Below are 22933 nucleotides of genomic sequence, written 5' to 3'. Positions count from 1 at the left end.
AGTACCCCTCGATGACCTTGTGCTTACTCCTATATAACCAATGTTAATTCCAAACAGTCATCCTAACCCACCTAAACGAAATAATTTGACGAAACAAAAAGTATTTTGACGCAATGTTCGTATAAAGGGAGAAAACAAAACTGGATTCACTAGATAATAAATTGACAAGTACAATGATATAATAAAAATCATGTGTGGCCCATTAAAATTAAGATCAGGACGACCGTTTGAAACTAACATTAGTTATATGGGATTAAACACAACGTCTTTTAAGACGTTTAATCAGGATACCATTAATACATAACGGCTAAAGTATCTTAACTACTACAAGTTACGCTTGAAGAAAAAGAATTAGAAGAAGGAGAAGGAGAAGAAGAATAATTAGAAGAAGAAAAAGACGGAGAAGGAGAAAAAGAAGGAAAATGAGAACGAGAAAGAGAAGAAGAAAAAGAAGAAGGAGGGAGAAAAGAAGAAGGAGGAGGAGAAGGGCGAGAAGGAAAAGGAGAAGAAGAAAGAGAAGAAGACGACGATGATGAAGAAGAAGGAAGAACCGCGCCCGCCATGGCAGCAATCAGCTGTTGTGGAGCATGTCGTCAACTGACGACCAAACAATACACATCAGTAAAGTTTCTCCGCCTTGAAGGTTAATGGCACTCATTCGCCTTTGTTGCCATCTACGCTGCTATATAGGCCCGTGTCCCAATTTCGCCAAATGTTAAGCGAATGCCAAGAACAAAGCCTGCCATTTGGCGCGGCGCGGCGCTCTCTCATCCTCCTCGCACTGTCATAAATACGTTCTGTCACAATAGCGTTTGGCAATTACGACTTAAAACCGAAGTCTGCCAGAAGCGTTAAAACTGTTGGGTGCCACGCAATAACGGTCCTGTTCGCTCCGCTTCCAGTACCGCAAGTTTCTTTAATTGCCGAAAAATATTAACTCAAAGTATGTGAATTTTAGGTTTAGCTCCATTTCACCTTGAAATCTGCACTTGATAATACACTTTGAATCTGACACAGACGACTCCTGGAATCTGGAGTCTTGTTCGTCTAAAGAGATACAAGTCGACGATGAAGAAGGTCAAAATGAATTATTTACACAGTTTCAACATCAGGGATACCTACACTACAAAATATAGTATGAAAAGGTATTCTCACTATCTCATCTGATGCAAAATTGGGTGCACTACGATGTTTATGACACGATCTCTAAGTAAGGTGGAGCAACGCCACGTAAGGAATAAAAGGCGGGAAAGGATTTATTCAATGTAGATTATAGTGTTCCTTAATGCGTATAAACCTATAGCGTATAGAGAGCATCAGATTCAATACGCCGCAATAAGAGAAAGGCTAACTGGAGCAGAACCTAATATCCACTTTGAATAATCCATTCAGGCCATAGGTACGTCAGAGTTTGTATTATTATACACAGTTTGTACTATCAAGAAACGTAGGTTGCAGAACAATATTACAAAATAGGTTTGTCGGTTGCGAAAAAATAGATAGAACGATGAGATTATCTGTAGTCGATACCTGCAATGTAGGTAGAAATATGAAGTAGACATTTCTGTCAATCAGTCCCGCGACTGACTTTCCATTCCCCCCGTGGAAAACATACATCCATAGACCGCCAAAAGAAGAAGTCACTTCATCGAGGAGCGTCAGTAACCTCTCACTAGCACGCATTGATAGCCACTGCACGGAGAAACGCCCTCCTTGACATTAAAATGACCGCGATAGTTCCGCCCCTAGCAGCTACAGAGCGTGACGTGACGTTCCGTGACGCGAAAAGACCCGCCACTTCAACAATTAGACAGCATCTCGTACATGAATTTATCTCAAGGATGAAATTTTATTATCCTGTAGTATTCTATGCTAAACTGTAGTGCGAAATTTCAGTTTTGAAATGGCTCCAGACATGGGACATTGGCCTGTCAGTGAACCCCGCCAGGTCGAGGAAGTGCCCCAGCGTCACGTGCGGGGTGCAAGCCAGGCGTCACGCTGCCAAGTGGAGGATATTCTACATCCTGACCCATTGTCAGACACCTGCTGTCAATACCAAGTGGGTGTGCGCGGACATAGCGAGAATACAAGGCGATCTGCTGGCCACCTCGAGGTGGCAAGGTTGGGAATTGAAATAATGGAAATCCATACCGCACTGGAAAACATCAAGTGATCAAGTGTGATGACTTTCTATATGATCAGTCAGTTTCCAATCGGACCCACTTAGCGACTTTCTCCGAGTATTGTTTTTCTCGCGGCAGAAACCACAAATCAAACAGCTCTATATCAGCAACTATCGATAGCGTGTGTATTATCTCTACAGACTCCAAATTTCAATTATTCAAAACAGCATCAAACATTGAAGCTTACCACGAAACGGATTACATCAGTGGAAAAATACTGTCAGCTCTCTAGGGAATCATAGTGGTCCAATCTTACAAAAAAAAAACTTTTTCCAAAGGCCAGAAAAATAAAACTTGCGACGAAGAATTCAAACGTAACTCTTATAATCCAGCTGAAAGGAATAAAGTTAAATATATAGATACAAAATAAACACAAAACATAACTGGAGAAACGATATTTTTAACATTATTTCAATGAAAAAGATCCTGTTATTAAAATTCATTTTTATTATGAATTATTAAAAATTCATCAGTACACATTACCTTCTGCCATTTTTAGCCGAATCCTCTTCATCTGTGGACCCTCCTGCGCCAGAATCCTGGAAGAAGAGAATTCAAAATTAGATCATGGTTGTAGAAATGATATACCATAAATTTCGCACAGAGAATCTCCTAAGATGTGAAAGGGTCTAGAGACGTTCCAGAGACAGCCGCGTGTGGGGCTACGGAAATTCGTATATGTACTCCTCTAACTACCAGTGTGTACAATGACATTGCATTGCTCACTTATTGAAAAAAAATCAAATTTCTACCTCCTCCTCATGTTTATTGCGAAAACATGTTGACATGTATAGCAAACGTATAGTAACTTAAATTAAAATAATTTTACCATTTATACCACAATTTACAATGGAGTCGATCACAGAAGCGAAATTTTCAGCTGTAACCTCATATTCCAAGAACCAGACTAGGATTCTTCACGGGGACCTAATACACTGTATAATAAAGTTATAAGAGGAATTAAACCATACTACACAAAATATCACACAGGTTTGTTTACATTTACAAAGTTATAAACTGGCACATCGCCTCGCATTACAATTGAAATAACAACAAGGATTTAAGATAAATAAAACTAGTCTGATATCACTTTGCTCAAAAAAGGGTTTTAATTGTCAATAAATATAACTTTTTATATCTTTATTGTTGTATTTAAAGTTTTTTGCATTTCTGAAGGTTTCATTACGTGGAAAATCGGTGGCTTTAATCTTTTTATTGGGTAAAACATTAAAAACCAATTGTTTAATTACCTCTTTCAATTTAATATTAACTAAATCCTATTTTTGTGTGTAAAATTAAATGTAGCAATGTTCTTTAAACATCGTTTATTTTCACTATCATAGCTTTATGCCAGTATTTCAAATATGTATGTTTTTATTCGGTTTAAAAATCAAAATTAAATTTTGAAAACTGTTTTAAACAGTGTAAAAGGCAAAGTGGGTTCAGAATAAAAGAATATTAGTGTCCTAAAAATTGTATATTTTCAATTTATCTGCTTCTTCAGAATCATTCTTTTTTTCAAAAATTCGAAAATGGAGCTGAACTCAACTTTCGCAATGCTTCAATCATATTGCTATAGTAGGTAGTCGTACAATTCCCTTTTCAGCAACATATACAAAACTAATAATTGTTATTGAACACTAAGAACAAATCTTCCTTGTTTAACTTCTCGACATAGACGGTGTAGGTGAACTATTTTCCTCATCGCAGCGCATTCTCGGCTTTTCCTGCAGCATTTCCCCCCGCGACTCGCACACAATGCCCGGTGTCTGTACCAGCAGCCAGACGTGTGTTGCGGTCAGGAGGAACGACCTTGCACCCACTACACCTTGCCGACTATGTGGGACACCGGACCGGACCAGTCGGGAGTCTGCGCTTCCTGTTCCGGCGTTCCTCGTCCAGTGGCATTAACATACCCCGTCCATCCGTCACCGTGGGTCGTCCATCATGGGCAACTGTACCCGTGTCATCAGTCATCATGCAGATGAGCTCCTCAGACTCCGTCCTTGTTCGTTAGCCGATATATCAAGTTTATATTTATGTCATACATTCCACTCGTACACCGTTCATAAGGCACTGGCTCAATCTGCAATGGTTTCCAAAAACGGCAAATATTGAATTTTATCAATTCGATTACAAGAGAGATTACGAGATAATGTAAGATGTGCATCAAGTAAAGTGCACAGACCAAACCTAAAAATAAGAACTTTCTATTATAAAAACTGAAAGCAGGTTTTCCCCTTTATCATTCATCTCTGCTGAGAACTCCCTTCATAAAAATGTCCATCTTGAGCTACGGTTACGTTAATTTTTTCCGAACTCCTTGTAGACTATCCTCCTTCGTACGTGAAGAGTAATTGCCTTAAAAACTATTTTTTAAGTTTAACTTTCACAACTTAAGCCAGTACAAGAATATTAAACCATCTAGAACAGGACCTACATTGTAAATGTTTCAAACTTCAAACCAGCATAATTTTTTGAAGAATGGATCTTTTGAAGCCAGACTTGCGGCATTGTATTCTACTAATAAAGACCTTTAATTTTGTGTACTACTCGACCTATGCCCTCATTTAAGATTTCCTTCCAACTCCTTTATAGTAACATTCATGTTTTAGCCCCTGAATTGCCAAAATTAAAATTTAAATAGGTTTATCCACTGGTGACTAAACGTATTCTAATTTAAATAAATACTGACAATTTTACAACAAGGTAGCGACTATAGTAAGCAGTCGAATATTTATATTTTAAGCGCTTTCTATTGTGTCTTATCGCACTGGTATTAAAATGCAGTTTCTTACGACTTGTACCAGATCATTGCAATGCGAGGAAAGTAAAAGTGTGCGATTCCAAGACAATCAGTACTTTCACTGGACTAGAAGAACAACTGAACGGTTCGCTATACGGTTGATTCCGAATCGCGACGACTCCCAGTTCCCAGTTCTAAAATCACTCTACGACATGATGCAGCACTGAAACCTCTCCGGAACTACATACAGCACCATAACCATTCGTCACATCTTTTACTGCCGACGTTTATAGACGGATTGTGGATCACACATGAAGAGGCGAGTGTTGGGACAATCGAATAAAGAATCGGTTACTATTCTAATACAGCCCTCAGTGGTAATTTCATTTAATGCTACAATACGAATACAGCTCTTGAATATTTTAGTTGAATTTACTCCCAATTAACAAATATTGGAGGTTTGTATCCAATTCCATCAGATAAATTGTATTCATTTTAAGAGTATTCGAATTCATACTGAGGGCTGTATTCGAATAATAATCGATTCTGTATTCGATTGTCTGTATATATAGATATTCAGAGACATATCTAGTCTCTGAAAATAACAATTAAGAGAAGATTTATAATTTGGAATAGATAATTCAAACTTGACAAAATGTATATCTGAACAAATATTTTAATTTATGAATATATCTGTTCATTAAAGAAAATTGTTCATAAGTATTAAAGACGAAACTTAATTTGTATGAAATTTGCGTAAAACCAAAACATGGTTGATGTTTTTGACTTCAATCTATTTCTACGACCATTGGCGAATACAAGTATTTATTGGAGGATTTTAAATACATATATCTGGTCTCTTAAAATAATAATTAAGGGAAGATTCATAATTTGGAATAAAGTATTCAAACTTGACAAAATGTAAAAATGAAAAACTATTAAATGAATACATTTGTAAATAATAAAGACAAAAATGACATTTTATTCCGATGTTGTGCCATAGTTGAGCATAGTTAGCATATAGCCATAAAACCAAAGCATAGTTGAGGTTTTTGGCTTCAATCTATTTCTACGACCATTGGCAATAAGACCTTCAGTAGAATAAGGCAATGAATGTATTCATTGAATAAGGTCTTTCGGATGGAACTGAAGTATGAGGCAAACAAAAATATTTTTTCCTGGAGTGCATGTATGTGACATGTTTGTAGGGGTAAACGGACTGTAGGCCCACGCCATAAAACTGTCGGAAGCATTTCTTACCTACTTCTTAAGGGGTGGACAGTGGGTCCACGGTCCCGGCCTGGGACCCACTGTCCGACTCACGGGATTCTTTTGACGAGGGGTTGACAAGGGATCGTCGTACTCACACTGCAGCACTTGAATGAATGTTTCGAGATCTAAACTCTCTATCTGCTAAATATTTGTCATTACACTACATAAGACAGCTGCAGAAAGAATTAAACAAAATTATATACATAAAGTAAAGTCAGGTTAGTTACGCCATTTCTAACTTAGAATGGCTGTAACGGTTATAATGGTTTTTTGCTTTATTGGATACGTTTTCGCTCCGACTAGAAGAATAACGATTAAAATATCGTAAGAATGCACAGAAAAATCAAGTAAAGAGAACAAGACATTTATATAATAGTATAAGAGCCTGTTAACTTCAGTCAATTGTTCTGTGTAAACATTGTTTCATAGTAGCACAATCATATATGAAATTAATTTGATCACTATTTTTAAAAGTAGTCTTGAAAAGTAGGACAGTTAGTCCACGGGTGTCGGCGTGGACTGTTAACTTCAGTCAATTGTTCTGTGTAAACATTGTTTCATAGTAGCACAATCATATATGAAATTAATTTGATCACTATTTTTAAAAATAGTCTTGAAAAGTAGGACAGTTAGTCCACGGGTGTCGGCGTGGACTAACTGTCCTACCCTGCAGAAAAGTGACGTCAGCCACCCTCGTCAAAACTAGGCGTGGACCTACAATCCTACAATCGTTTGTAGGTGCCAAGAAAGGGCGAAAGATTGTCCTTTGTGGCACGGACAATTCCAAAACAAAACCACGAAACAATATTTAGCTCAGATAAAGTATTCGAATACAAGGGTATTGTCGAATACACCGTATACCATTCTGCCGTCACTACAGCCCCCCCCCCCCCCCCCCAGTGACAGAGAAGAGGTGATGTGAAGTGAGGTGACCGGGGGGGGGGGAGGGGGCCAACATCTCCTTATATGGCATTGTACAACCGTGTTACTTTCTCCCGCCACACTCCCTGCCCAAGTGCTCGCCGCGCCGTGGCGCGTCTGTAAACAAAACTATAAAATTGTCCCCTAGTCGTCCGAGCGTCTGTCGCTTTATCCCTCATAAATATTCAATCTGTCTATCCCAATCTTCCAGAGTGACACATACATCTCCGTCAACTATAAAACAAAAATTCAAACTGCCATTTTAAAACTGTCACGTTTAGAGATGTCGTCACACGTTTGTTACAAAGTGAAGCAACCAATACAAAAGTAAGCGCCTCTATAAACTTTATTCTAAGTTCAAAGTTTGTTTTTCGATGAAAGTAACAGAACCTTTTTCAATATTTTTCATCGTCAAGGGGAATTCGGCACTAGAGTAATTGATTATTAATTATGATAATTTTTGTGTTTATTGTGTTTGTAAGGGTTTAATTATAAGAAAAGTTGGTGGCTTAAATCTTTTTATTTGGTAAAACAATAAAAACCAATGGTTTTATTACCTCTTTTAATTTGATAATAAAAACCTAAATCCTATTTTTGTCAGTAAAATTAAATGTACTAATGCCCTTTATAAATCGTTTATTTCCACTATTATAGCTTTAATGCCAGTATTTTAAATATGTATGCTTTAATTCAGTTTAAAAATCAGAACTGAATTTGTGAAAAATAGTTTTTTAACAGTGTAAAAGGCAAATTGGGATCTGAATTAAAAAATACTCAGCCATTAGTGCCCTAAAAAATTTAATATTTTTATTTTATCTGCTTCTTTAGGAACAATTCTATTTTCTTTATGAAAACAATGAATATTTGTTTACTGGATAATCACATTCAAAATTGAGAAAAATGTCAGTATGGGTTATGTTACATTACTATTTTAACCCATATAAATATATTGGATATATCCTAATTTTGTATCTACCTGGAACTGATACTAGAAGACTGTACTGTCCTGTAGTGTTATTTTAAAACTATTAGTACCGATATCCGGTCGCACTAAAAGTACGCCTAAACATCGTGAAATCAAAGTGTGTAGCCATAAAGTGGAACACAACATGAAAAAATTATGTTCGCAAACAACCTTTTCTTACATTATTCATGTTCAGAACTTTCCAGTGCCGAGTCATCTCAAGTGGAACTAAACACCAGTATTACGCAAGGCACGCAATTATCCGAAGATTATATGATTAAGCCATCTTCGGATATAGGAAATTTTGGATAAGGATAAGTTACCGAGATAGTTAAACATTTTTGAAATGATTTAAGATGGAACTTAAAAACTTGGCACAGGACATAATAAAGTCTAATTTAACAAGTATCCAATGACCAACTACTTCCTCAGGGATAGGCCTACGGCCCACATGGAGTAAGAAGAAAATCCTAAATATAAGCATACATTGGTATGCACACCAAATTCAAGGTCTTTATTAGTAGAGTACAATACCGGAAACCAGAGCTCAAACGGATAACCAAATCGGAAGTTACAGCCGTTCAAAGGTGGCTTGAAATTACAATTATTAGATGAACGTAACCAAGGTCATGGTAGTTTGATCAATATAATCAAAGGCAAAACTAGAGCAATTGATGATTGCTCAATCCAACTACAATGGGATAATCTAGGGCTGGCAATGATTCAAGCACTAGTAGTTTATTATTTACAGTGCTTAATTGAAAATTGAAACTATATTTGAACGTCTGCCATTTCTGGCTCGATTGTTCGTTGAGCACTGGTTTGTGGTAATGAGCACTTCATTGTACTCTACTAATAAAGAAAGTTTAATTTCGGTGTGCTTACCAACCTATGCTAACATTTTAGTTTTCTTCTGACTCATTGTGGGTTGTTCAAGAAAGGAAGTAGCGGGCCACTGCATGTTTTTAATTATATTTTTATGTCCAGTAAATCCGTATTACATTTTATAGCTCTATCTTAAGTAATCCCGAAAATATGTAATTTTTAGTTCAATTTACGACACTTAGTATTTAATTAATTGTTAAGAGATAGTTTTCATATGTTTTTTTCTTTAATTAGATCTCAATATTCATCTCATTTTAATTCTTATAAGAGAACGTATTGTTTTCAACAATGTATCGATGAGTTTTTCAACAATTCCAATGATTATAAAAGAATATGTTGAATAGATTTAGCTGCATTAGCCTAACAGATTCTACGGATAGCTATATTCTTGTTGTTAACATTATGTATTGTTATTGCTGTGTTATGGTTCTTGTGTAATTCTCATTATTTATTACTGGTTTGCTAGATTAGTAAGCTAAATACAAGGAAAGATAGTAATAAAACATAAAATGGAGCTATACATTAGCATGTTTGATGTTGTTGTTATAGTGCTGCTACTCTAGTTCCTTTTTCAGTTATGTTTTATAGAACTGCTACAATTTAATTATGGCTCTGCCTGTTTTGTAGCTTGAAAGCAAATAAATAAACTTGTTGGTTTTAAGTCCTCCTATTACTACGCTTTTATATAATTTGTTTATTTTCGCATGGATTGTAGTGAGTTGTGAAATTAGTTCGCCTGAGGAATACATTAGATTGAAAATCTCGAAACGTTAGTATTACAGATATTTTATATCATTGAACGATGGCAAAAAAGAGATTTGCAGTTAAACCTAGTAACAAGTTCAATAAAAAAGAAAATTTAGTCAAGAAATAAATGCACCCGCGATCCAAGCTGTTAATTAAATATGTAACGGCCCTCGAGAGGTATGCGTTACTTGGACGTTCTCAATTAGCCGGCTGTCCCAGCGGACCCTTGTTTTGGTAATCCCCGCTTTACATAAGCCCCGACCCCGGCCCCGAGGCAGGGCTGAACTTATGGAAATGGACGGGCCCATTCAGACGCAAATAGCCGACGCCATCAAAGCGAATTTCCCGGGAGTTAATGAACCGCGGCCCGCTCTTCCCTGCGCCAACGTCGACCTCAGTGATTTGGAGAGCAAGTCTGACAATCAATCCGCCACCACGATCCACCCCCGCTGTAATAAACCCTGGGCGCGGAGAGGGGGGATCATCGCATTACTCATCATTACACACGGGGTATTTCGACGGCTAAGAAATAAAGATAAGTCATCAAAAGATTTAATGTGATATACAAGTTCTACTACAGGCTTTCATCCTTAATTCCTGTAAATCCAATAATCCAAATATTTAAAAATTTAAGATTTGACGATCTAGCAATAATAACTAATTTGCTATCGTTGTATGTTAGAAAAAGGTATAACACAACGTTTCGAGGATTGGAATCGATCCTCTTCGTCAGGTGGGGGAGGTATTAATAATACAAAAACTAAAGAACAGTAAGGAGAAAAGAAGGGAAATAAAAGGGTTAAAACACGCCCAAAAGCTGTTTGGAGGCCAGCCCAGACGTTGTCACTGCACAGGATGCAAGCCTCAAGCACAACTCACGAGTAAGACAATCACACCAGCACCTGACTTCCATTTTATTTCCCTTCTTTTTTTCTTTTTATTCTGAATTTTTGTATGTATTAATAACTCCACACCTGACGAAGAGGGTAGATTCCAATCCTCGAAACGTTGCGCTATACCGATTCCGTTGGCAAATGTCCGAGATCCCGTTATCCTTTCAAACCCTCCATCGTCAATCACAAACTTTAAACAAAGAGTTAACTAATACCACTAAGATCTATACTTTAAAATTAGTTAGACCCGGATGTACCAATTAATAAAGGCGAACAACCAATGATTTTCTTGTAGAAAAAGATAAGCGGGGCCGACCGGGAACATCGCTAGGAATCGAGAGCGAGGTGTCAAAATCGAGACCGGCCCAGATTCGCGGTCCCGAATAACCGAATTAATTGTAGGCAATAGTCTCGGATGTATCGGCGGAGAACCAGTTTGAACGGACGTGCATCAGACAAATCGGTTCCGGTCCATCTCCCCCTCCCCCCCCCCCCAACACTACCATCACTCTACACAATCCGTCCTTACTCCTTACAGTCCTGCAGCCAGCCGTGCTGCTACAACCATCCAAAAAATAATGTTGACCACTACAATGACATACCACCAACATCATTGACATAGGTAGGAATCTCTATTAACAATCGAGTTTATCCAGTAGAACAAAAAAGTAGAAGCACTGAGGTGGTCGAAGTCTGAGTCTGCAATCCAGGAGGAGCGAAATGGATAGAACTATTTAGAAAAAGTTCTTTTAGCTTCAGATGTTCTGGAATGGGCGAATATACTGGATATGGTTCATCTTGGGTGTAAGAAAGTCCCGCAAGGGCTTGATAATTCCCGAACGATTATAGGTAAAACAATAACACTTGGTACATAACTACTGCACCTACAAATCTACCTTTTGAAGTAACTGCCAATTCTTTGTCATGTTAAAGGAGTGGCCTACAAGAGGTCAGAAGGAAGTCTTACACGAGAGCACAGGTCGAGTAGTACATCAAATTAAAGGCCTTTATTAGTAGAGTACAATGCCGCAAATCCGACCTCAAAGGGTTCACTCTTTAAACAAATACGCTGGTTTAAAGTTTGAAACATTTTCAATGTAGGTCTTGTTCTAGATGGTTTAATATTCTTATATTCTACTTTGTTTACACCCTGTATATAAGAAAGCAACATTTGTTTGGAACTGTCAATCATTTTTGTTCCAGAATCTGATGATTCTCAGTCTACGAATTCTCGGCAATATCACAAGTGCAATAAGAGCAAGTATCTTTGGAACATTTCCGATGGAAACCCTTTTGGGAAACTCATTTCACTTTATTAAATCACTTAACCTACGTTAGATCGGTTTTATTCCTTACATTTGTGTAGAGTCGTGTTGTTTGTAGGTAGCCAGCCACTATTGGTTGCGTCAACTGGACAGGATCGGGAGTCGCAGTCCAGCCCAACGCGGTTGTAGTAATATTAAATATAATATGTGAGATCGCTTTGCCAGTGTCACATTTCAACCTCAATCTGTATTCGCTGCCGATAAATAATGTTTGAAGAAGGTATCAAATGCCAATAAGATTCAAATCCTCTCACCACCTGACGTACACTTTGAGAATATCAACATTCGTTTCACTTAGCAATAATTTTACTTGTAGGACTCAACACCCAACAAGTGATTAACGAGTTCACAAGTTTTTGTTTTTTAATAACATTACATAAATGGTTTCTCAAGAAAAGGTTCTGCTTTCACAATCGTAGCGTCCTGTCCATGAACGAGCAAAACCCGATCGTTTGATAAGGAAAACTTACGACCCAAGACACCAGGAAGAACTACACCGATCTCCACATCTAAGGCTCGATCTAAGGTTGGTACATGATACCAATCTTTGTTATCATTACATTAAAACTGCACTTCCATTGGTATAACAAAAGTAAAATAAACGTCTTTCACTAGATCAATGACGACAAAGTATTTTTATTTTATTTTTTATTTACACAATTGTCACAGACACCTTACAAGCACGATGCTTTGGCAAAAATTCGCCAATTATTACAAATTGTATACTAAACGAATTAAACTAAATATCTAATACAACAATAAACCAAAGATTTTTTAATTGTTTCCTTTTTTTGTTAGTAGCAAGTCGGATACCTCTACGGAGAAGCCAAAGTAGATAGTCTTTGGAAGTATTTTGAATCTTTGAAGCAATCGTTCTTTCTTTATTGAAAGTGGCATATGATTGTAACTTTTTATACATGTCCCTTATGGGTTCCTTTCCAGAAAGCTTTTATTGTGAATAAGATACTGGAGCAACAGAAGTTTCTTGTGAAATAAGAGTGGTGGTGATTGTTACTAAAAAACTTGTCTCGGTTCACTTTGACGTAAAGAAGATTTTGAAAAAAAGAACGTAGAGGAAGTATTTTCAAAACCCTTAAAGTGCTTCCGGAACGGGTGACGAAAAGGAGCTTATCATTTTCTTGGTATGCATACCAAACAACTTTTTCAGTGGAAAGAGAATTTTCCCATACATAATTTTCAATTAATTTTGGATCCCAATAACAGGGTGGAACATATTTGAATAGACTACCACACCACCTCTTGACTGCATGAATAACACTCCATGTTCCATGCGTCATGGATAATACGAAACCAATTCATTACCGACACACACAGAGAGAGTGAGAGTAAAGAAACGACCACTGTACCAAGAGAAGACGGGCTAATATAACCGGAGGTCAGTTCGGTTTCCCCAACAGATCAGACCGTCACGCCCGAGCGCAAGGTCAGATCCATCACAATGCGATACGCCTCTCGCGCCGCCCGGGGCGTGAAATGGATACGACTGTCGCCGGCAGTAGCCTCGTGGCGAGTCGCCTTCGACAAATCTGTTGCCCTTCGCATACAACAGTAGATCTTGCACTGATTGAATTGGTCACCGCCAACTCTGACTGACATTGTCTTCCAATTGCTATAACGATGCCGTCCAAGAACAATAACTGGATGATTGGATGCCAATAGTCAATCGTGAAATGTTGTCCATGTGATTCACTAACTATGATTTATGGGTATCAGTAAATATTGATGGAAGATCAAGCTCAGGAGGGTTCACTTCTTACACCAGCCAGTAGAACAAAAACCGATGTCACTTAAATTTGGACAATCCAATGGATGTCCAGGAGTGGCACATCAATAACTGCGAACATCGAGATATTGGGTTCAAATGGCTGATCGACAGGCCTAGTTTACTGAGGAGGATGACTATTTGAGTGGTAGGGCGCCTTAATGCTGAAGCTTCTTTTCCAAGCCTAAACAAGACGGAGTATTATCTCCAATGCCCGCTTTGACAGGAAGATGCTGGAACAAAGCTGGTCTCCCCTTCTTCCATGGTGACCTAACCCTTTCTTCCTTTATCCCTCTTGGGATCTAAACAGAAGGTAGCGTCTACCCCCAACCATACCATTCCTGAATGCCCTGTCACTCCGGAAATGCCACAAGCGAACAAAGAGAACACCACAGGGCCCAAAAACCTGTAGCAAATTCTAGTTGAACTTACGGTGCTGCGGTCAACCATTCAAAAACTCATGACTCGTTTCAAATTAGAATGAAAACGTTTATAACCCAAAAAAAGGATATTTGCAAATTTCATCCCATCTCATTTTTAAGGGATGATGATCCATAACCAAAAGTAATACACTGAAAATTTGTTTTTCCTCTTAGGACAAATTTTATAAATTGCACTTAGTCCTGTAAGAACATTAGCGCTGCTTCTGGAGTGACAGGATATTCAGGATGGGTAAGGTTAGGGAGTAGGGGCCGCCTCCTATCGAGATCCATGAGGAAGAATTAGGGCACTAATCTCAAAGTCATGTCCCGTCGGAAAAAGGAGAGGCCAGCTCTGAACCAGCCTCTCCAATCAAAAGCAGGAAGGGGATGGCACATCCTTGTTGAGGCTAGCAAGAACCTCAGATAGTTAGGGCACGAACCCCACCAAACTCCAACAGTCATCTCCCGCAGTAGACTAGACCTATCGAATTGCCCTTGCACCGCAGAATCTCGACATTTGCGGCTAGTGATGTGTCACTCCTGGTCACCCATAGGGTTGCCCAGTGGTAGGTTCAACTGGAAGGTATAAACCAGCCAGAAGTGGTCCCTGCTGGGTATACATTGACAATAGGTTAATTAAACAGATAACTATGGCTAAAGAATTGAAAACAACTTCTCTAGGGTATCAGATTTCAAGAGGTTTCCATGCAGACGGAAGGCGATGACTGGTCAGCAGCAAATCGCGGCACGGTACACGCTCCGGTGCCGGCGGCACGGCGCACAGAACAGTTATGTTTAATGGGGGGGACCAGCACAGCACGGCACAAAGCACAATGACCGGAATTAAACATGCATTACAGTTTCCACAACAGCGGTCAACGCGCCCGCCGCCGCCACCGCCCAGCAGCGCACAACAAAGCCTCTGGTCACTCGTGGCGTAGCTGTATCCGGCCGTACTGTGGCAGTGGAGGAGAAGACAATCCGTACTGGAGTGTGTGGGTGACACAATACATCGGCCGGAGTTTAGGCCGTAACATTTGGCTTTGATGAACAAATACGCAGCAGGGCCTAATAAAGTGACGAGCATCTCCTACGGTGCGCAGAAAAGGCAAACTTTGTGTTGTGTATGCTCTGCCGACATATCAAAAACAGTTGTTCGATTGTCATAGTACGCGGTAGCGATTGGGGGTGCCGATGGCCGATGGTCTAAGACGTTGGACTTGGAGTAGTACCATCAACCTCGTACTGCATCGACTCTCTTCTTTATTCTGTTTGATAAGATCCTCGCACAGGCCAGTGGCCCATGAGGACGGACAGAATAAAGCTTAAAAGGGGGGATCGGTCTCTCCTTTTTGTAAAAAAAGTAGGCCTAGAATACTCCCAGTGGGAGGCAAAACTTATGAAATGGGAATTTTAAGGGAATATTCCCAAAGATTCCCAAAAATTGGGAATTTATGAAAAATTTCAGATTTTGAATGTTTTAACACTTACTAAGTTAATACATTTTAATCCAAGAATTATCATTCCGTGTATTAATTTCCTTTTAAAAACATTCAAGCAATATAAAACCATCCATATTTTAACAAGTGATTTCTCCTTGGAACTCACGTTCAAATATCTTATTTCAAAAATATTCAAAAACTACTTGCATTTATGTCAACGTTTTTTATACTTTACAATTAGTAATTATTGGGCCAGTAATTGCCAATATTGCCATACTATTTCGTAGATTAATGCACTAATAAACAATAGGGGAATAACTTAATGAAATATGTTCTTAATTCTTTGATCATTAAAACGTCGAAAACAAAGAAATGTGTTTATTTTTATCAAGGAGGTTCAGTCCAGATACAAAAACATAAAACTATACCGAAATATATTATTTATAATTAAAACTAGAAAGTAAGAATGCTTAAAAAAAGTTAATTAAGTCGATCCTAAACCATGTTTTAGCTCTTAAGAATAATTTAATTATAATGAGGCAATCAGAAGGATTTTTTCTGAATACTTATTCAATAAAAAATAACATTTTTAAACATATAACGGTTGTTGTGTTTTATTTTATTGCACAGTTAACTTATTGAGCTGTTAATGTGAGCGATTTCACTTTTAAAACTATAAATTCCCAGAAATGTCTATAAACTTATAACTCCCGGGAATTTATGAATTTTGGGAATATTGCTGGCATTAATTCCTAGGAACATTTCCTCAATTTTGAATTCCCGGTAATTTTACATTACTAGTACGCGCTAGTGTCTGTCATAGACGTGACACACAGCTACTAGTAATTAATGGTTCCCGAGACAGCCAACTGCATAGCAGGTGGCGCCAGGCAGTGGTGTGATTGACACTTGACACCTCTTGTCGTGTAAAATCTTGTTCTTCCGAGTTGACTGTCAGTTCTAACATGGAAATACAGTGTGACACACAAAGTCATGTCACACTTTTAAATGGTTTTGTTTCCAAAATACGAGTATATACAGCACAAGAATGATATTAACATAGGATTAAAGAGTACTTTAAACAGTTTTACGTCAGTTTATCTGAGCTTTACACGAGCACTATGAATCATCATCCTGCAGACGATCAAGCGAACTTTGATCTACTCCCATGTTTTGATCAGAACTTCTGGGGTAAATGATTCAATCGCAACTTTGATTCGTTGTTTTAAGTGTTCAATACACGAAAGTTATGACGATGCGTATATCCAGACAAATGAAAGTTAAACTCATTATTAAAAACAATTCGTTTTATAAAAACACAGAATAACAGCAAAATCATATTTTTGTAATTTGGCACCTTGCTTCAAAGCATGAAATAATTCAAGTTTGTAACCATTAAATTTAAGCCTTTCTTCAAAACTGTACACTTAGCAACATTCAAATCAATGTTTTGAATGTTGTCGACGCTTACGTCTCCTATTTTAGCTCACCTGTCCGTGTTTTTTTAATGAGCTGCCTGTTTCCTTAAACGTTTTATCCCATCGATAAATGGTGCGTCTGTCGTAGAGATTTTTATGAAATATTCACCGATATTCAAGCTGTACTGAAATCACAGTATGGAACCTTGTTAGCCACAAAATACACAGAACTGTTCTTTCCCAATTTGCCATGATGACTGTTCTCGTAAGAACATTAGCCACAGATGGCAACAATAGGTATCTTAACTAATTTTTAAAAAGATTTATAAAAAAAACGGTTTTAAATTACGTTTACTTAATATACCTGCGATCAATAATAGAGTAGCTATAATCGATTAAAAGTGTTCCATGACTTTGTGGACACACTGTATAAACAAGTATAGAGCCCCAACCCTCTGCGCTCGTGGGTGTGGGGGTGCGTGCGTGCGAGACGACTACATAGCCCTTCAGCCGCCACCCTTATTTGCTAATACTGTGTACAGGAAAACGCATCTTAGGCAGTAGTCAGAAGTGATACACTAATTAAAGACCTTACCTCAGGACCTTAGATCGTAGCCAGACTACACAGGTCACCCACAACCATTCTATATACTATTCATTGACCTCAAATGCCCTCATACCACAATGACCGTACTTAACCCAAATATAAATTATTGTAGAGTTTGTAATAACTGAAAACGTGACATCTGTGAAGCAGCGAGTTCCAAGTTAATTCACAAATGTACACACAGACAAAGAAAAGCGAGGCAACAAGACAACGGCCATTTTCTTGATTAATATTTCGCTTTTATGGGAGGAAGTTGCAGAGTTTCAGTTGAAAAATTATTTTCAACTGCAAAACAGCTTTAGTGATATTAAACAGAGAGTGACATTTAAAAATAATGCTCACCGAAATATGTGCTGTCTGTCGATCGGGAAATGGAAACCAATTCCTGTGGGAATTGAGGAATGAGTGGATCAAAATAACGCTCAACAATTGTCTGATTCTGATACCAAAACTCATTCCAGTTTCAGCCACAAATTTAATTTACAAGACTGGTCTTCGACTATCGATTTACCGTTTCGGTTATCATTTATTTGTCGACATCAGAATTTTTTATTGATCACTTTTCTGCCAAGAGCGTGAATCAGAATCCTACGACGCAATGTCCATAAATGTACGTAAACACTCGAGAAATTAAGAACAGACTAATATTACTTTATATTAAATTTATATACCTGTCGATTCGCGACATACAATTTGATTTCATTAGTTTTCGAAAGCTAACTTTACGAGTAATGTCTAACAAACATTAATTCCTAATTTTAGCGCTTTAATTCAATATTTTGAAATTCCACAATTAAGTAATCCAGACTTGAGTGAGTAGAGTTTTTATTTGTACATAGAAAACAACTTTTAGTTAATTAGTGTGACGCTATCTGTTCAACGGTGAAGTAGAATGTCAATGTGAGGTCTTAAATTTAATGTCTATTGCAATAAAATTATAAATTTAATAACCTCTAACCAATATCAGTCAACAAATATATAAAATATGTCGAATTCTTTGCTGTTTGCAAGCCGCACACTATTTTGTAAGCAGAGGATAGGAACTTCAATCTACAGCTGATGAAAATAGTTGTTCCTATGTATTATGTAGATAAGATTAGGTGTTCTGACCAACGCGCGGGATGAGATGAGAAAACAGTGTAATGGGAAAATGGATTGTCCTTAGAATGTGAAAGGACTAACAACAATAAGCGTATACGTCACCAGGTAGTCTGTCAAAGACACGACCTTTAAGATCCAGTGAACTACAGAAGATCTAGGTTCTTAGGCATTCTCCATTCTCCCAGAGTAACATTTGCTCAGGAAACTTCTTGGGAATTTACAAGTCATTCTTAATAAGTGAAGATGATGCGAGAGCAAAAAGACATCTTACACTTTGATAACTACAAAGGTTGACCAGCACTGTAACATGGACCTTGAGTAGGAAATACACGGAGTAAACCCATCATCAAGGCAATCCAGCAACTAGTGATCATCATTATCATCAATAGAATGTTCCTCATAAAACTCATTACTATCTCGGACCCATTTCTGAGCCCGATTAAAATTTGCTGTTTAACATGATATGAGCTGAGTAAGACGTAATTTATGTCTCCCTTATTAAAATTTCAAGTTTCTCACTGACTTGAAATCGAGGATAACCTTAATATATCCTTTGTGAGCTTATTGGTATTATCAAGTATCAAGTGTTACTGGAGAGATAAGAATACTATAAGGTGAGAATAATTTTCTTTTCGAGGTATTTACGACAAAGCTTCAGATGATTTCAACCAAGGACGTATGACCTTAAAAACAAGTAAATTGCAATCATTATTTCATTAGCGATATCCTTCGAATATTTATCTTCCGTGGATGTTGACATTCTTTGCCAAATTATAAGAACTCTTTTATTCCTGATGGTTCGTTTACATGAGGGATTTTCTTATTCATTCTAGTAGAATTCTATACTGTTATAATGAGCCACAAAAATAGCTGTAGTACACGTGCATTGTTTTACGCTTACGACTTTCCAATCTACGTTCGCATACATTAAATTTGTTGTAAAAAATTTACGTTTTTATCTTATGAAGCGTTGAAAATAGCTTTAATTACAACAATTTACATCTGGTGTACAGCTTAAGTAGAATAGAAATAGAAATTTCAAATATGTAGGTGCGTATACAAACATTTAGTTACTTAAATTACATCAATATGTTTGTAATAGCTCAAAAAATGAACCTAAAATGAGGAAGATTAAAAACCTTGCATCAGCGTTCACCAGAGTGGTAGAGCGCACCCTTAAAGGACTTTTAGAAACTGACATTTCAGAAAGAATTTCTGGTTTTTAAGTCGATCAGACCTAAACGTTCATTGGACCACAATCTAGTCAAGTAGCCTGTTCATACACAAGTCAACTTATCTTTGACGGCAATGTACTGGGGAGAGTTGACAAACAAACCTAATCTGAACTTGGTGCCCGATTACAGACAGGCAGTTCGCCATGGAACCATTGTACGCGAGTGGCGCCTTGGAAAGTTTTCTTCCCGCACTTGTTTTACACGCCAAACAACAACACACTGTGATCTCTGAGCTTTACTTTGATGGCGAGACGTCTACAAGTACACTCAAAGAAAAATAAGGGAAATCTTAATTCAAGTTGAACAGAAACTGCCAGTTAATATTTTACTCACAATTTCAAGTTTGTACAAAATTAGGGGAAAGAGCATAACTTGACAAGCGTGTCTATTAAGTTGGAATTAGTACAATTACTGGACAATGGGCTTTTTGGATGGGAAAATTTAGGATTAATAGAGAACTGGGATAAGATGTCACCACGCACATTCCATCAAACTCCCAAAGGAGTGCCCTGCCACAAAGATTTTCAATATACAGACCTTCCAAATTACTAATTAAGGTTGTCAACACTGCCTGCCACATATATCGAGCTATCTTTCTGCAGTCTACAGCCTTCATAGAACGTGATAAATTATGCCAGAAGAACTGATGTAATATGAATGTTGGGTTTAGCAACATCCTCTTAGTGCAAAATCTGATGGACTGAAGATGGACTGGAGCTAAACCCAATATTCATACTGAATCAACCCCTTCCACCATAATTATATAAGTTCCTCCACCTTACAGATCGTGTCAGTAACATCGTGGCATACACTCAATTATGTACCTGATGAGACAATGAGAATACCAAATCACCTAGATTACACTATATTTGTATATTTTCTAATGTAGGTGTCTCTGATTTCGAAACTATGTAAACTGTTCGTTTTGACCTTCTTCGTTGTCGACTTCTTTTTCGATCTCTTCAAAGAACATGACTCTAGATTTCCGGAAGTCACGTTTGTGACAGCGTCAGATTCCAGATGCTGCACTAAGAGGAAGGTGGACAGGAGCTTAACTCAACATTAATACCCCGGAAGAGCTTGAGGGAAACGAAAGGTGAAACGTATAAATTATAAATCTTGATAATTACAAATCCACCAAGAACTGACGTAACATCCATTTATTCCATCCCATGTCTAGTTATCTTGACAGGCAACAGATTGACATGCATTCCGCTATTACATCTCAACGCCGATGGTTCATAACAACGAACTCACGGACATTCCAAAATCTTGTATTATAAATGGGTCCCAACGACAAATCCGATTTGGCTTTTCGAAAAAAAAAAAAAGGAAATCAATGACGTTTCTCACAAACTTTACACAGCCAGGAGCTAGCTTTGTCCAGAGTTCTCCTTTTTAAATGCAACTGAAGTTGATAACAATTAATCTACCTACTCGGAAGTATTTGGAACATTTGAGGTTAAAGGGGTGTGGAAAACGTTTTTCGTGCAGGATGGATATACGCATAGACTTCCAGATCTCGACTGTAGAACAATTATATTAGAGACCTTATTTTACCACTACTGCATCTAGGTCCTTCTGGTGGAAACCTAACCAGGATTTACAACGCCGGGGAGTAAAGTGAAAGTCATAGATTCTGGGAGTTATAAGATGAGTATTGGCTTATTCACTTAGTTTATAAAATAAGTCAAATGCCAAAGTGGTTCGGAGTCCAAACTAAATTTTACGTTGTCTTACAAAACTCCATCTCAGGCATCATCAATCCGCCAAACTCCTCTGCCAACCTCTCCGCAGCGATGACACGGCTCGAGGTTGATGACCCCGGTGGAACATATGATTGACCATCATTACCGCCGATATCTGCCTGACCATCTCCCGACCGGGTGCCAGCATGTGTGGTGTGGTGTGGTGGTTACGGTGTTGGTTGCACTAACCTACATACGAGCAGCTGGCCGCCGTGGCGGTCTGTCTGTTTCGTCACAACCGCATCTTCAAAGTGTCTTCCGATTTCAAACTGACCACTTTTTGCTAGTCTTCTAGGCAACATAAAATTTAACTGATAGAAGTTCTCATGGGTCATTCCTTAAATTAATATGCTGAACTGAAATGCTGAACAAATTCGTAAATCCTAGAAGACATTCTTACGGATTGAAATGACGGGATTTAAAATTTAGGTGAATATTTAATGGCCTAACCAGTTATATTACTACGCATGCAATCGACACTTTGGATTCTCCGAACATTCTCATGGACTATTCCTTAAATTAATACGCTTTTCTCAAATGCTCAACAAATTCCAAAACCCTAGAAGACCTTTTTATGGACTGAAGTGATAGTTTAATGATGAAAATGTAGGTGAATACTTGACTCCATAAAGATCTAACCTATTATATTACTACACACGCGAGTGGACTTTGAATTCTCCGAAGACATGCAAACCAATTTTCACTTAGGAACATTTTTTACCACGATAGGAATTACACAAATTTTTCTAAATGTACGCATAGTAGAAGTACAGAGAGAGGGTTCAGGATTAAAAATGCCACCAAAGCGAAGTCCTAAGATGTGTCAGACAAGAATAGTTGAGTGACTTACGTCACAGAGAGATCTAGTACTGTGGCCACCACAGAGGCCCGGAGTCTGGACCAAATCTGATGATCTCCACAGATCTGTCTCTACCCTACTTGCCAGGAGCGCGCGAGCCACCTCACCGTTATGTGTACTGTACAGATTGGCTACGTGTCAAATCAAAACCGCATTATCCATCCACGCACGAGTGACTGCCGCTGACACAACGGACGGCCCACGGACCGGCATTGTCTCAGATCGTGATTCATGTAACATCGCCGTTATGCCGCACAGAGGTACGGTACGGTCTCGATTATCCGGCTGTCGCGATTATCCGGCTGTCGGAATCGGATACCGCAAGTCGGATAATCCACTGAAATCGGCAAAGGTAATTCAAAACACCGTAAAACACATATTT

General features: G+C 38.1%; 1 protein-coding gene across 2 annotated transcripts in view; it reads right to left on the bottom strand.

Moving 5' to 3' along the window:
• The window catches only part of LOC124367465 (protein phosphatase Slingshot), a 311228-nt gene that overhangs the window by 206650 nt on the left and 81645 nt on the right, over positions 1-22933 (bottom strand). For both annotated transcript variants that reach the window (XM_046824292.1, XM_046824291.1), the window contains exon 2: positions 2667-2722. In XM_046824292.1, the coding sequence (XP_046680248.1) occupies positions 2667-2722 (56 nt within the window). The remainder of the gene's footprint in view (positions 1-2666; positions 2723-22933) is intronic.

The sequence above is a fragment of the Homalodisca vitripennis genome, chromosome 8, assembly GCF_021130785.1.
Source record: "Homalodisca vitripennis isolate AUS2020 chromosome 8, UT_GWSS_2.1, whole genome shotgun sequence".
NCBI lineage: Eukaryota > Metazoa > Arthropoda > Insecta > Hemiptera > Cicadellidae > Homalodisca > Homalodisca vitripennis.
The sequence above is the reverse complement of the archived record's forward strand: the minus strand, read 5'-3'. Positions and strand labels throughout refer to the sequence as shown.